Source organism: Mytilus edulis, chromosome 6 (genome assembly GCF_963676685.1).
Source record: "Mytilus edulis chromosome 6, xbMytEdul2.2, whole genome shotgun sequence".
In the NCBI taxonomy this organism is placed as follows: domain Eukaryota; kingdom Metazoa; phylum Mollusca; class Bivalvia; order Mytilida; family Mytilidae; genus Mytilus; species Mytilus edulis.
The window spans coordinates 37,102,746-37,118,719 of record NC_092349.1 but is presented as its reverse complement, the minus strand read 5'-3'; the positions used below and the strand labels follow the sequence as shown (position 1 = coordinate 37,118,719).

The window sequence follows — 15,974 nt, the reverse complement described above, 5'->3', positions numbered from 1 at the left end:
GCTACATGCACCTGTGGCTCAAATGAGTTAGTAAGTCTGCAGGAAAAAATAAAAAAATTACTGAACACCAAGCAAATTTTAAAACAAAAAGTCCCTTATCACACATCAACAAGTTATTCTGACTCCGACTCGACCAATCGTTGTTCTTACTCATAAATGTCCGATGTCTAGCGTAGAAGTGTCGAATAACAATTATAGATACTGGAAACAGATCGATGTTTTTATATTATAGAACTATCCGGAGGGGACGAGCATTTGATATCCTGGGTAGAAGGAGTCGACATTCAGGCCAGAATATTCCTTATCAAAATCCTCCTGTAACCTTTCCCCACCCCACCCCACCCAAAAAAAAAATTAGTGTCCCTTTATTTTACACGAGTTTAAATTGATTGTTTGTTGGTTACTTAATTTTTAAACGTCCAGTTGAAAATATTTCATGCATATTGAATACGACACAAGTTTAAAAGTCGGGTTTTTAATATAAAAATAAGAAGATGTGGGATGATTTCCAATGAGACAACTATTCACAAGAGTTCAAATGAAGTGGATGCAAGTAATCAAAGGCAATCGTGTGGTCTTCAACAACGAATTAAACCTTAATGGTATAGTCTGGTATAAAAAGTCCTGACATGAAAAATGTGAATCATTTCAAACATGAAACTTAATGGTTTAATTCATAACAAAACAATTTACGAAAAACAAATATGACAGGCCTAGAAATTCCATTTTAAAAATAAGGAAATTTATAATTTCATAGTTACGATTTAGAAGGAAATCATTTAATTGAACAAATAGAGAAAAATCATCTCACAAATCAAAAAATGTAGAAATTCATGTAACGAACGAACAAAATACTTTAACAAATTCAGAAAATGCATTTACAAATTTACAAAACAAAAGACATGTATAAATTTATGTATTAATGGAGAGAAAAGGTACATGTTACAAATTAAGAGATTACATTTTATAAGTTCAGAAATTGCATTTTATAAATTAGGAAATATTTAATTATGGCGGATATTGCCATAAACTTACTTGATAATTTCCTGTTACCTTGATGTGTTATGGAAAAGAGAGGTGTTTAATCTATAAAGTATGTATATGTCTTCTTCTTTTTGTTTTGTTATTTACTTTGATAATTAACTTAATATCTTATTTATTGGTTACGTGCACATGCATGTACACCTATATGATGTATATGTTTGTTTTATCTGTATGATTATAAATGATTGTGTGGAATCATGATACACAAAAATACCATTGCAATGTACACAACTCAATCTTATTAATTTAAATGCATTGTAATCTTATAATATGAACATTAACCAAAATAAAATAAATTGTCACTTTTAATATCGACTCATACAAAATAGTTTTGTGATATTTTTCTATAATTTATATATCAAACCTATAGTACATTATCACTGTAACGTAACAAACCGGTATGTTTTACATGACTGTACAATATAAAAAGAAGCAAATGGCACAGGTGTTTCGGTCATGAAACCCTTAGCTTACAGATGACACATAAAACCCTTCGTCATTGATAAAGTTGTGTTCTCACGTTAAATTAGAGAAACTACGTTCAGTAAATAGAAAAGAGGAACATATCTATACATGTATATAAAGAGAGACAAAAGATAACCAAGGGGCATTCAAACTCTACATGCTCTAAGTAGAAATAAACTGACAACGCCATGACTAGAAAAGAAACAGACAATGAGACAAACAACTTTATACATATAACAACATAGAAAACGAAAGAGTGAGCAACATTTACCAACTTAACTTCAATTAGGTTACTTAGTAACATACACAAACAGACATCTCAGTAAGGACTATTTACACACGCTAATTGCAGAGCCTCAACATTTTTAAAAGAATAAACGTATTGACACTGTACAATTATGTGGAATTTTAGTCAGGAAAATGGCATTGTTATCTTATATTTCGTTTCTGTGTGTGTTGCATTGTCGTTTGGTTTTTTGTTGCACTTTAGTATTTCTGTTCTTTCGTTGTTTTCCTCTTATATTTGATGTGGTTCCCTCAGTTTGAGTTTGTAACCCGGATTTGTTTTCTCTCAATCGATTTATGCAGCGGTATACTACTGTTGCCTTTATTTAGTATACTCCCTTGACTGCCACTTAGATGCATCCAATTATGGGATGGCTATCACAGTTGGTGGTAGTTGGTTCCGTAAGATGAGTATTTGTACACATTGCAATTTGTCCGAATTGTCTGAAGTTTCCATGCATGACTGTAGCAAATTAATTTTATTTCTGTCATAGTAGGGTGATGTTGAATAGGTACGGCAATTAGGTTGAAGACTTCCTTATACATGAGAATTACGTCAGATGTTTTTCGACTCTCTCTGGTCTAATGTTTTCCAATTTAGATTTTTTACCATTTCTGTTGTTCCGTCTGTTTTTTGTATCCGTTTGGTTTATTCCGGACATATCTTGTTGCGTTCTTTTGTACAGATTTTAATTATGTTGGGTACACGAGATTGGTATATACACTTTCCTTTACACTAGGTTGACAGTGTTTGATGTTACGCTCAAGGAATCCTAGGACTCTTGATGCTTTCTTGCACGTTTGGTCAATGTGCAGATTATACTTCAGATTGTTGCTTAGTTCCATTCTAAAATATAGGTGATGGCTAACCTTTTCAAGAGTTTCACCTCACCTCACCCCATCTATCCTATCCTCTCCATGTCGGTCGGCATTTAAGGCTCTATATTGTATCTGTCCATTTCCCTCTCCACTTCTGCAGTTTTACCTGTGGCATACATAGTTCTAACATTTCAACTGCCTAAAAGTATATTTTCTTTTGGTGTACACAAGGGTGTCAGCTTGTGGACTTCCCGTGGGCTTTCATCCACCAGCGTCATGTCCCGCAAACCATGTTGTACAGCAGAGGTGTTATCCTGATGCTGATTTCTTAATGTATCTTCCGTAATCATCAATTTTTTACTCTGCATGGTGATTAGCCATACGATAAACCTACTACCTGTAAGATGGAGTTTTGTTGTCTAGATTTTCCTTCCCATAAACGAGTGCCTACCATGGCTGACGAGTTCAATATTCCTGGCTTTTCTTTCTGGGTCTGCTCCCATAGCCTTTGATTTTCTCAAATCTAACCACAAGGCAGTGGTGCTATTTACCCATAGTTGGGAAAGTTTGATGATTACAAGGGCGTGTCAACGCGCCGATGGGCCTACACATTGCATCTCTAGGGCCCTTGCTGCTCCGATATCCTCTACAATAATGTCTAGGATGCTAAATCCTAGTTACCATGTGCTGTCGCGGGGAGGCATTGTAGAAGGCTTAATAGTGTAGAGGCTATGTACTGGTACACAGACTTACGCTCTCAGCTTTCTTTTCAGCTGCACAGCATGGGGAACCCCCGATGTTGCAAATGAACAATTGGAAGATTCCACATCTACAACTGCCTTTTGGATCCTGATGCTGAGGAATATTTCAATCCATTTTCTGGTTGTTCCACTAATGCCACAATATTGCAACTTTTCTCATAGTCTTTTGTGAGGAACTTTGTCGAAAGCTATTGCAAAGTCAAGGATTGCTATGTCGACTTGAATATTGTTGTTCATCCATTTGATGATGTAGTCGGTGGTCATCAGGAGTTTGCTTTCGTATGACCTTTTTGCTCTAAACCCCTGTTGATTTTCATTTAGGATATTTTAATCGTCTAGATGGTCCATAATTGATATTCATGTCAACACCGAAGTGCTGACTACTGGGCTGGTGATACTCTTGGGGACGAAACGTCCACCAGCAGTGGCATCGACCCAGTGGTGTAAATAGTTATCAAAGGTACCAGGCTTATAATTTAATACGCCAGACGTGCGTTTCGTCTACACAAGACTCAACAGTGACGCGCAGATCAAAATAGTTAGAAAACCAAACAAGTATAAAGTTGAAGAGCATTTGAAGACCAAAATTTCCAAACAGTTGTGCCAAATACAGCTAAGGTAATATATGCCTGGGATAAGAAAATCCTTAGTATTTCGAATAATTCATACTTTTGTAAACAGTATATTTATAAAAACGACCATATAATTGATATTATCAAAGGCATCAGGCTTATAATTTAATACACCCGACACGCGTTTCGTCTACACATAATTTGTTACTGTTTTTGGTTTGGTTTTTTCCAGGATCTACCATGTAATTTCGGTAGTCCCAGTAGCATTTATGAAGTTGTACAAGCGTTGTTTTTCCTGGTAAATCTTTTAATCTCAGTTTTCATCCATGGTACGTCGTGGTGTTCCCCTTTTTTCTTTTTTGGCAAATGTCTATCTATGCAGGTTTCAATTGCCTCTTTGAACTGTGTCCATTTTTCTTCTACTGGGTGTATATTTCTTTCTGATTCAAATTCTAAAAAGTGTTTCTGAGTGATGTGAGATCTTGCTTGATTCTTTCCCAGTTGGCTTTTTTATAGTTGGGTACTGTTCTACTTTGCTGTTTAACGATTTGTGGTGTTATAAATATTAATACTGAAAAGATGTCGTGGTCAATATACCCTATACGTGGACATGTGGCGGTTCTAGTTATGAGTGTTGGATGTGACGTTATCGTGAGATCTAATATCCAATCAATTCTTGTTGGTAGGTTGTTGATTTGTTACAAATAAAAGTTGTTCAGTATGTTTATCAAGATGTTGCTTAGCGATATATTTCTTCCTCCAGGAATCGTTCCTTCTGTCTCCTAAGAATTTTTGTCATTTCTGTATCGTTTATGACTTTTGATTTTTGAAAGTGATTTTTCTAATTGGTGTAGTGATTTCTCCTCTGAGCCAGGTGGTATGTAAAAGGATCTTATAAGTATTTGGTCTTTTTCGTTAAGTATAATTTTAATCCATTTTATTTCACATTCTGTGTCAAAATCGAGGCAGTCATCTGATGTTTTGTTTGGTCTTACCATTATCAAGACTCCTCCATAATTTTTGTCTAAGAGTTCTTTCCGGTCTTTTCTGTATATTATGTACTGGTGACTACTTGGTATGGCATGCGGTAATATTTCAGCATTGCTATAAGCTGGATTCAGATGTGTTTCTGTACCAATTATTATTTCTGGAGATGAACTAGATATGATTTTTGGCAGTTCAGTGCCTTTAAGGCTTTATTTGTTATACTTTGATCGGAAAGATGGTTAAGTTGTCAGAAATTGTTGTCATCTCTGAATGGCTGGTGGTGTAACTATTATCATTACTAATAGTACTATACACTGTAATTGGTATTGCTTATAATTGATATTTCTAAAGAAAGAAAAAGACGGAGGATACCAAAACTTAAAACTCGTACGTCGAAGAAAAACTGGCAAGGTCATGTCAAAAAGTGAAACGTGACAAAAAGACATGTCCACAAAACACTACATAGAAAACTAAAGACTGAGCAGCACACAAAACCGAGGGTTACCTCAGGTGGTCCGGTTGAGTCACCAATTCCTGCTCCTCGTGATTAATTTTAAGTTTTTTTCCAATAAGTACTAATTTCATTATCGAATGATTGGATTTTCTTTACGCAAGTGTTAAAAAAATGAAATACTAACTATGTCATGACTATGCCATAGTTGATATATTTCACAAAACAAACTTTGAACAGATTTCGAATGCACAAAAATTTAAAGTTTACAAGGAATAATCTTTGCAGGGTGGAGGGCAAATATTTGTCAGGGTGGAAAGGGCATAGGAGCTTACTAATATCTCTGATAATATGTGCATATTTGAAAATTTCTATTGTAGGTCTAACCCTATGAGTATGGCGTCTGTTAATCATATGTGTCATCTTTGTGAAGAGGGAGATGTTTCCAATGTTGCAGTTGTTTGGTGTGCAGATTGTGAGACTTTTCTTTGTAAAAACTGTGAAAGGCATCATAGAAGAATTAAAGCTTCAAAGGGGCATCAAACAATATCCCTGGATGAGTACATGAAACTGCCTTCGTTCATTGTTGATATAAAAAGTCGTTGTGAAAAGCATGATGAAAAGTATGACTTTTATTGTAGATTCCATGGCAACCCATGCTGTGTTAAGTGCATAAAAGACAACCATAAAGATTGCAGGGATTTCGACCCATTTGTTGAAGTTTTACGGGATATCAAAACTTCCGCTAAAGTTTCAAATTTAGAAAAAAAGTTTAATATTTTACTTGAAAATTTTGAAACAACAGTAAAATACTTAAAGTCTAGAATAACAACCATTCAAGAGAACAAACCTGAGTCCTTAAATGAAATCAGAAATCTACGTGCCTCAATAAATAAACATTTAGATGAAATAGAAAAGAAATTAGTGGATGATTTATCTGCAGAATATGATAAGATAAGAATAAGATATGACCATCTTACTAGTGAAATGGAAAATAAGAAGAAATCGATTCAACGCTTGCAAAATGATTTTTCAAAAATAACCCTGTATGCAGCAGATCTGCAGATTTACGTAGGTTTGCAATATTTGGAAAAGTTGGCATCAGAAGAAGTTGGATATCTCACCGAATTGCAAAGAAAGGGCCAATTGGACGAGATCCGCTTGGAGTCGAAATTTTTCTCTGATTTAAAATGTTTAATCAATAATGTTAAGACGTTTGGCAATACAGTAGTACATTCGTCACCGTGTACTTTGCAGCTTAAAACTTCTGGCGAATATCAAGTACATTTGTCAGTTCCACCTAGATTAACGATTGATGGTATCAAACCGAGACTGAAAACAACACTGAAAATACCCCAAAAATATATCGAAGGTTGTCAGATTTTACCTGATGGTCGTATTCTTATTCTTAATTCAGTCAGTAAAAGTTTGATTTTGTTTTCACAAGACGGGGAATACAGTGAAACCCTTATAGTTTTCGAAGACGAACCAAGTGACATTTGTTATATCAAAGACAATTTAATAGCCGTGACCTCTTTTGATAAACACAACATCTTGCTCATTGACCTAATCAAGAAAAACATTACAAAGACTATTATAGTAACAAATACATGTTATGGCATTGACAGCAATGGCGAATCATTGGTAGTTAACATGGACAGTAGTCCAATGAAACTTATAATACTGGATCTGGACGGTAATACCTTATCAGACATCAGTGTACCGGGAGATTATACAGTTCACACAGCACTGTATAAAAACAATATCCTGTGTACAGATTTGAAACGTAACTTCGTATCTTGTTACACCAATAATGGAGTTTTATTGTGGACATACACACACGAAGACATTTGCGAACCATCTGGAATAACAGTTGACAAACATGGCTTCATATATGTCGCATGCAAAGGAAATGACAAGATAGTAGTTTTATCAGAAGATGGAAAAACGAGTAAAACTATATTGTCCAAGGTAGATGGAATTGTTAATCCACTTGCTATAAACATAGATAAAACATCGTCTTCGCTTCTTGTTACAAATGTCTCTAATGGTCAAGCCTACTTATTCGATATTTAGAAGTAAAAACTGTCGAAATTTGTTTAGATCACAGCAATTTCTTTGCATCGGTCTTTTTGTTTTTGGTTTTTGCGCGGCTAACATTCTTTATTATATTCATATTTTATCTAGAATATTTAGTTTTTTCTTTTGTTTTGAATATGCAATCTTATATTTAAAATACAATGTAATTATATACAAATACAATATACAAATATTTTATTAGCACAAACTCATCAACAATAAATGGTTAAGGCTCATGGTATATCAATTACATAGTTGGTCAAACATAATAGGTATTGCAAATAATGACTATATTAATATGTAATATTATAGACAATGATTATGAATTAGACATATTGACAATTTTATAGAGTTTGTTCTGCAAACTGTTTGAAATGAAAGAGGAAGTCAATTTTAGAATTGTGTATGAAATTTTGTAGGATCAACGATTATATTTGAAACTTTTTGGTAAAATATGGCCCTTTTAGTAGAGTATTTTTCACAATGTAAAAGAAAATGTTTTTCATTTTCAATTTGACCAGAATTACATACAGAGCAGTATCTCTCATTTCTGGGAATATTTAGATGTCTCCCTCTTTCAATCATCAGTATATGAGCGCTTATACGGATCTTACATATTGCAGCTCTGTCACTTCTGTTTTTTAATTAAAGTCATATAAAACCAGTGAGGGGTGAAAATGATATTTATCCAATTCTTGAACCAATGCATGTATATATCATAAACTTATTCCTCTGCGCACGATTTTGTCATTTTTTACGCAAATATATCGTATAATCGTCAATTTTTTTTTCTCTCTGTCTGTTATGATTTAACAAATATGGCTGCTCATTAAATGCCGTGTTTGAAGCCGAAGTTTACCGATTTCACCTTATAGTAAACAAAAAACAAAAAGCATGGGTATTGAGCACGCGTTAAACATGTACAATCAGATAATTGTTTATTTTAATGACAGATTCATGCGTATTGCGATTACCGGACTTTTACGAGGAGGGTTACGCTCAGGTCACTATGCATACGGAAAATATGTCGGCGAATTGCTTCCTGGAAGCAAGCAATTAAAAATAACTAATCTTCTTCTAAATGTGGACAAATTAAAGAACTTTCCTCAGAAAAAAGTATATGTACATAAGTTGTATAGTGAAAACTATCCATTTAGTTATAAAAAACATATGCATATTTTTTTTTAATTTGAGGTTTCTTATGACTTTAATATATCAACATAGGGTGGTCTTCTGCCCATTATGTAGACACTCTTGAAAAAGTCTAACTTTTTTGATTCAAATATATTTGCATTTTGAACTTGCAAACATTGTTCATTAATTCTTTGCTTAATAGAATTTAAATTACCTTTAACATAATTAAAGTTATTGATGATATAATACATCCCAAGTCCATTCAAAAGACTCTTGACCTTTATGACCCAAGGGTTTGAATCTACAGATTTAGTGAATATATCATATGCCAAAGAATTTTCCGAAGAAACTATATGGTTCAGGTAGTTGAATATTGAATATAATATTTTATTTTGCAAGGGAATTCTATTAAGTTCGGCTCGACATCCATCATTAGATGCCTTACAGTGAACCCCTAATATGTCTTTGATAAATTTAACATAAAGTTTTACAAAGGGATCAGAGTCTTTAAAATGTGAATCCACCCCCCAAATTTCACTACAATATGTAAGAATGGGAGTAACTAAACAATCAAACAATTTTTCAAGAAGTCTACATGGGTTGTTGAGACCTATAGTTTTCTTTATCTTATAATATGCCTTCCTGGCTTTTCCATTAGAGTATTCACAGCAAGGCAAAAATTCCCATTATACTTTAAAACAATATTCAAGTAACAATAATTTGTTACCGTTTCAAGATATGCATTATCATAAGTAAAATGGTTTAACAATGTCCTGCCATTAGAATTAAATATCATAATTTTTGATTTATCAGTATTAACTTGTAGTTTCCATGATGAACAATATTCGTGTAACATATCAAGAGATTTTTGTAGACCCTCTTTGCTTTCAGATAGTAAAACAATATCATCTGCATATAAAAGAATGTTCAAAGAGGTATCACCAATAGCAACTGGATCCGTATGTTTGTTATCAAGATTACCTACTAGATCATTTATAAAATAGTTAAAAAGAAGGGGACTCAATATGTCACCTTGTTTAACACCCCTTTCTGATAGGAATAGAGGACTCAACCCATTGGAGAATTTTATTCTACATACTGTATTAGTATACATTGAATAAATAACATTAAACATTTTTTGGGGGATATTATGTTTTATGAGTTAAGAAAATAAACCTAGTAGCCATACAGTATCAAATGCCTTTTTAGCTCACCTGGCCCACAGCTTTTCCCATCACTTTGCGTCCGGCGTCCGGCGTCCGGCGTCCGGCGTCCGTCGTCGTTAACTTTTACAAAAATCTTCTCCTCTGAAACTTCTGGACCAAATTAAACCAAACTTGGCCACAATTATCATTGGGGTATCTAGTTTTAAAATGTGTCCGGTGACCCGGCCAACCAACCAAGATGGCCGCCATGGCTAAAAATAGAACATAGGTGTAAAATGCAGTTTTTGGCTCATAACTCAAAAACTAAAGCATTTAGAGCAAATCTGACATAGGCAAAATTGTTTATCAGGTCAAAATCTATCTGCCCTGAAATTTTCAGATGAATCGAACAACCCGTTGTTGGGTTGCTGCCCCTAAATTGGTAATTTTAAGGAATTTTTACTGTTTTTGGTTATTATCTTGAATATTATTATATATAGAGATAAACTGTAAACAGCAATAATGTTCAGCAAAGTTAGATTTACAAATAATTCAACAGGACCGAAATGGTCAGTTGATCCCTTTAGGAGTTATTGCCCTTTATAGTCAATTTTTAACCATTTTTCGTAAATCTTAGTAATCTTTTACAAAAATCTTCTCCTCTGAAACTACTGAGTCAAATTAATCCAAACTTGGCCACAATCATCTTTGGGGTATCTAGTTTAAAAAATGTGTCCATTGACCCGGCCATCCAACAAAGATGGCCGCCATGGCTAAAAACAGAACATAGGAGTAAAATGCAGTTTTTGGCTTATAACTCAAAAACCAAAGCATTTAGAGAAAATCTGACTGAGTAAAATTGTTTATCAGGTCAAAATCTATCTGCCCTGAAATTTTCAGATGAATCGGACAACCCGTTGTTGGGTTGCTGCCCCTAAATTGGTAATTTTAAGGAAATTTTACTGTTTTGGGTTATCTTGAATATTATTATAGATAGAGATAAACTTTAAACAGCAATAATGTTCAGCAAAGTAAGATTTACAAATAAGTCAACATGACTGAAATGGTCAATTGACCCCCTAAGGAGTTATTGTCCTTTATAGTCAATTTTTAACAATTTTTATAAAATTTGTAAATTTTTACTAGCATTTTCCACTGAAACTACTGGGCCAAGTTCATTATAGATAGAGATAACTGTAAGCAGCAAGAATGTTCAGTAAAGTAAGACGTACAAATACATCACCATCACCAAAACACAATTTTGTCATGATTCCATCTGCTTCCTTTGTTTAATATTCACATAGACCAAGGTGAGCGACACAGGCTCTTTAGAGCCTCTAGTTTTAAGTCTATGAAGGCAGCAAAAACTTTTTTATTTTTTGTCTATATTGATCAGTTATGGTCTTAAGAGTGAATATGTGGTCAGCTGTACGACTTTTCTCTTTAAAACCTATTTGATTTTTACTTATTAAATTTTTGATATCCATAAATTTTACTAAACGTTTATATAGAATGAAATTCAATACAGTATGGCTGTGGCCATTGATTGACACATTAAATTCATCCATTGACTGGGACAATTTAGGTGAACGTTTGTATGTAACGACCATTGCTCACTGTGTACTTTTTAAAGACACTTAAACTATGGGGTCAGCAAAGGTTCTCAACACCTTAATAAAGTTATTCGAAAAAATTAATCAGAAATAACACGATGTTTTGATTCATATCAATTATATAAATCAAAACATAAAGATTATTTCTGATTAATTTTTCGAATTATTTTATAATTAAAGGCGTTAAGAAACCTTGGTGACCCCACACAACCACACTGTTTTGAATTTCATTCTAAAACTTTATTAAAGAGTTTACCCAGGTTAGAACTAATAGATATACCTCTATAGTTCCCTGGTTCAAATTTGTCCCCTTTCTTATGCAAGAGAACAAGTAAGCTTTCATTCCATATCTATAATATCAATATCAATAATATCCCCCAAAAAATATCAATAATATCCCCCAAAAAATGTTTAATGTTATTTATTCAATGTATACTAATACAGTATGCAGAATAAAATTCTCTAATGGGTTGAGTCCTCTATTCCTATCAGAAAGGGGTGTTAAACAAGGTGACATATTGAGTCCCCTTCTTTTTAACTATTTTATAAATGAACTAGTAGGTAATCTTGATAACAAACATACGGATCCAGTTGCTATTGGGGATACCTCTTTGAACATTCTTTTATATGCAGATGATATTGTTTTAAGCTCAGAGAGCTTAAGTTTATTTGTTATGTAACATGCCGACTATAAATAAAGCTTTGAATTTGAATTTGAATTTGAATCCATATTCTCGGAAATTGACCAGATTCGAATATGCTATTAAAGAGTTTATGAAGTGGTTTTATTAAAATAGGGATTGCATTTTTCAATATTTCATTTGAAATCATGTCGGCTGATGTGCTTTTGCCATTTTTAATTAAACGAATAGCTGTTACTATATATATAGCTATCTCTTCAATTGTTATGTCTGAACTCAAGTTGGTTAAGTCATCTGTAACATGTGATAAATTAAACTTTTCTTTTAGAGAGAGAGTCAAAATCTTTAATAATTTTAGAGTGAAAACTATTGTGATTTATGTCACAGCTATTCATTTTTTTTTATAAAACTGGATGAAATCTTCTTGTGGTAAAGATCCATTTTCTTTGTTATTACTTTTTTGTCTACTTAATTTATTCAAAATGTTCCAAAACATCTTTGGGTCTTTCTCACATGTATAAAGTTCTGAAAATATATCTTTTTTTGTATTTATTTTCTTCATATTTACATACACGTCTAAGTCTAAATCTGAAAGAATAAAATTCATGTCTGTATTCAGAATTATAGGGATGTTTATTAACTAACTTTGCATAATGTTTTACCGTAACGCCAAGTTCACGGTAAGATTCAGAGTACCAAGGTCGTCTTTTTGACCTATTTTGATTTTTATTTCTGACTGGGACTTTCTTTACTAGTTCAGCAGACTTCAAAGCATTTTCATATAGTATAGTGTTAAATGAATTTACTTCTGATTCAGAGTCTTTAAAAGTTGATTTCAAAAACTGTTCAAATTTGTTTTTACTCTCTATACTGTTACTATTTAATGTGTAGAGATTTATTGCTTCAGGGGTCCATATAAACTTATTTGGGATAGGATCCAACTGATATTAGGGTGTTTTTTAGGCATAATAAAACCTATTACTAGTAATAAAGAACAACATATTATACAATGAATTGACAAAGAAGTGAAGTCATGTACTTCAAAATAACTAACTATATGTAATAATTCTTTAGAAACAAACACTACATCCATTGTATGTAATACAAATGTGTTTACCATGTAAAACACCTATGGTTCTACCATTTAGTATTCTAAGACTTGATTCCTTACATAAATTCAGTAGATACTTTCCACTATTGTTGACAAGTTTGGTGTCAAGGTTATTCCTTGGTATATTTTGATCAGAAATATATTGTAAATCATCTTGATTTGAAGTACAAGAATTATCAAAGGCAACAAAATCTGGTTTTGTATTAGTAGAGGCATTGAAATCGCCTTGGACTATAATTTGCCCTAAATTAGAGTATTTAACAACATCAGCTAGTAGCTTGTCATCAATGGGTTCTAACCCGGTAATGTTCGTGTTAGAATTTTCTGGAGACATATATACTGTAGCAATATATATGTCAGAATATGGGAATAAATCAAAATTCAGTTCTCTCAAGAGTTATTCCTCTTCTCCTTTTGCAGATGAATATGCAATCCAATATTTAGAATACAATGTAAATTGGAATACAATCAAAATTCAGTTCTCTCAAGAGTAATTCCTCTGCTATCTTTTGGAGATGAATATACAATCCAATATTTAAAATACAATGTTAATTTGGAATACAATCAAAATTCAGTTCTCTCAAGAGTTATTCCTCTTCTCCCTTTGGAGATGAATATATAATTCAATATTTAAAATACAATGTAAATTGGAATACAATCAATCAAAATTCAGTTCTCTCAAGAGTTATTCCTCTGCTTCCTTTTGGAGATGAATATACAATCCAATATTTAAAATACAATGTAAATTGGAATACAATCAAAAGTCAGTTCGCTCAAGAGTTATTCCTCTTCTCCCTTTGGAGATGAATATACAATCCCATGTTTAAAATACAATGTAAATTGGAATACAATCAAAATTCAGTTCTCTCAAAAGTTATTCCTCTTCTCCCTTTGGAGATGAATATACAATCCAATAGTGAAAATACAATGTAAATTGGAATACAATCAAAATTCAGTTCGCTCAAGAGTTATTCTTCTTCTCCCTTTGGAGATGAATATACAATCCAATATTTAGAATACAATGTAAATTGGAATACAATCAATCAAAATTCAGTTCTCTCAAGAGTTATTCCTCTGCTCCCTTTTGGAGATGAATATACAATCCAATATTTAAAATACAATGTTAATTGGAATACAATCAAAAGTCAGTTCGCTCAAGAGTTATTCCTCTTCTCCCTTTGGAGAGGAATATACAATCCCATGTTTAAAATACCATGTAAATTGGAATACAATCAAAATTCAGTTCTCTCATAAGTTATTCCTATTCTCCCTTTGGAGATGAATATACAATCCAATATTTAGAACACAATGTAAATTGGAATACAATCAAAATTCAGTTATCTCAAGGTTATTCCTCTGCTCCCTTTTGGAGATGAATATACAATCCAATTTTTAAAATACAATGTAAATTGGAATACAATCAAAAATCAGTTCGCTCAAGAGTTATTCCTCTTCTCCCTTTGGAGATGAATATGCAATCCAAGGTTTAAAATACAATGTAAATTGGGATACAATCAAAATTCAGTTCTCTCAAAAGTAATTCCTCTTCTTCCTTTGGAGATGCATATACAATTCAATATTTAAAATACAATGTAATTTGGAATACAATCAAAATCCAGTTCTCTCAAGAGTTATTTCTCTTCTCCCCTTGGAGATGAATATACAATTAAATATTTAAAATACGATGTAAATTAGAATACAATCAAAATTCAGTTCGCTCAAAAGTTATTCCTCTTCCACCTTTGGAGATGAATATACAATCCAATATTTGAAATACAATGTAAATTTGAATACAATCAAAAGTCAGTTCGCTCAAAAGTTATTCCTCTTCCACCTTTGGAGATGAATATACAATCCAATATTTGAAATACAAGGTAAATTGGAATACAATCAAAAATCAGTTTTCTCAAGAGTAATTCATTTCTCCCTTTGGAGATGAATATACAATCCAATATTTAGAACACAATGTAAATTGGAATACAATCAAAATTCAGTTATCTCAAGAGTTATCCCTCTTCTCCCATTGGAGATGAATATACAATCCAATATTTAAAATACAATGTAAATTGGAATACAATCAAAATTCAGTTTTCTCAAGAGTTATTCCTCTTCTCCCTTTATAGATGAATATACAATTAAATATTTGAAATACAATGTAAATTGGAATACAATCAAAAGTCAGTTCGCTCAAAAGTTATTCCTCTTCCACCTTTGGAGATGAATATACAATCCAATATTTGAAATACAAGGTAAATTGGAATACAATCAAAAATCGGTTTTCTCAAGAGTAGTTCCTCTTCTCCCTTTGGAGATGAATATACAATTAAATACTTAAAATACAATGTAAATTTGAATACAATCGAAATTCAGTTCGCTCAAGAGTTATTCTTCTTCTCCCTTTGGAGATGAATATACAATCCAATATTTAAAATACAATGTAAATTGGAATACAATCAAAATTCAGTTCGCTCCGAAGAGTTATTCTTCTCAGTTCTCCCTTTGAAGATGAATGTACAATCCAATATTTAAAATACAATGTAAATTGGAATCAATCAAAATTCATTTCACTCCGAAGAGTTATTCTTCTCAGTTCTCCCTTTGAAGATGAATATACAATCCAATATTTAAAATACAGTGTAAATTGGAATTCAATCAAAATTCAGTTCGCCCAAGAGTTATTCTTCTTCTCCCTTTGGAGATGAATATACAATCCAATATTTGAAATCTATAATACTAAAATAACGAGGTCCGAGTTGTCTGCCGTCATCGGGTAAAAACGACAAATCGAAGAATTCAACTTTATATATAGCTGATATAGGACAATGGTGTAGATTAAAAATTACACCACTCCAGACCCTTTTGTTTTC

At 32.6% G+C, this 15,974-nt stretch overlaps 1 protein-coding gene across 1 annotated transcript; it reads left to right on the top strand.

Moving 5' to 3' along the window:
* Window positions 1–5,780: 5,780 nt before the first annotated feature.
* LOC139526375 (E3 ubiquitin-protein ligase TRIM71-like) lies at window positions 5,781–7,460 on the top strand. Its single transcript, XM_071321514.1, has one exon. The coding sequence runs from the start codon at window positions 5,781–5,783 to the stop codon at window positions 7,458–7,460; it is 1,680 nt and encodes a 559-aa protein (XP_071177615.1).
* Window positions 7,461–15,974: the final 8,514 nt, after the last annotated feature.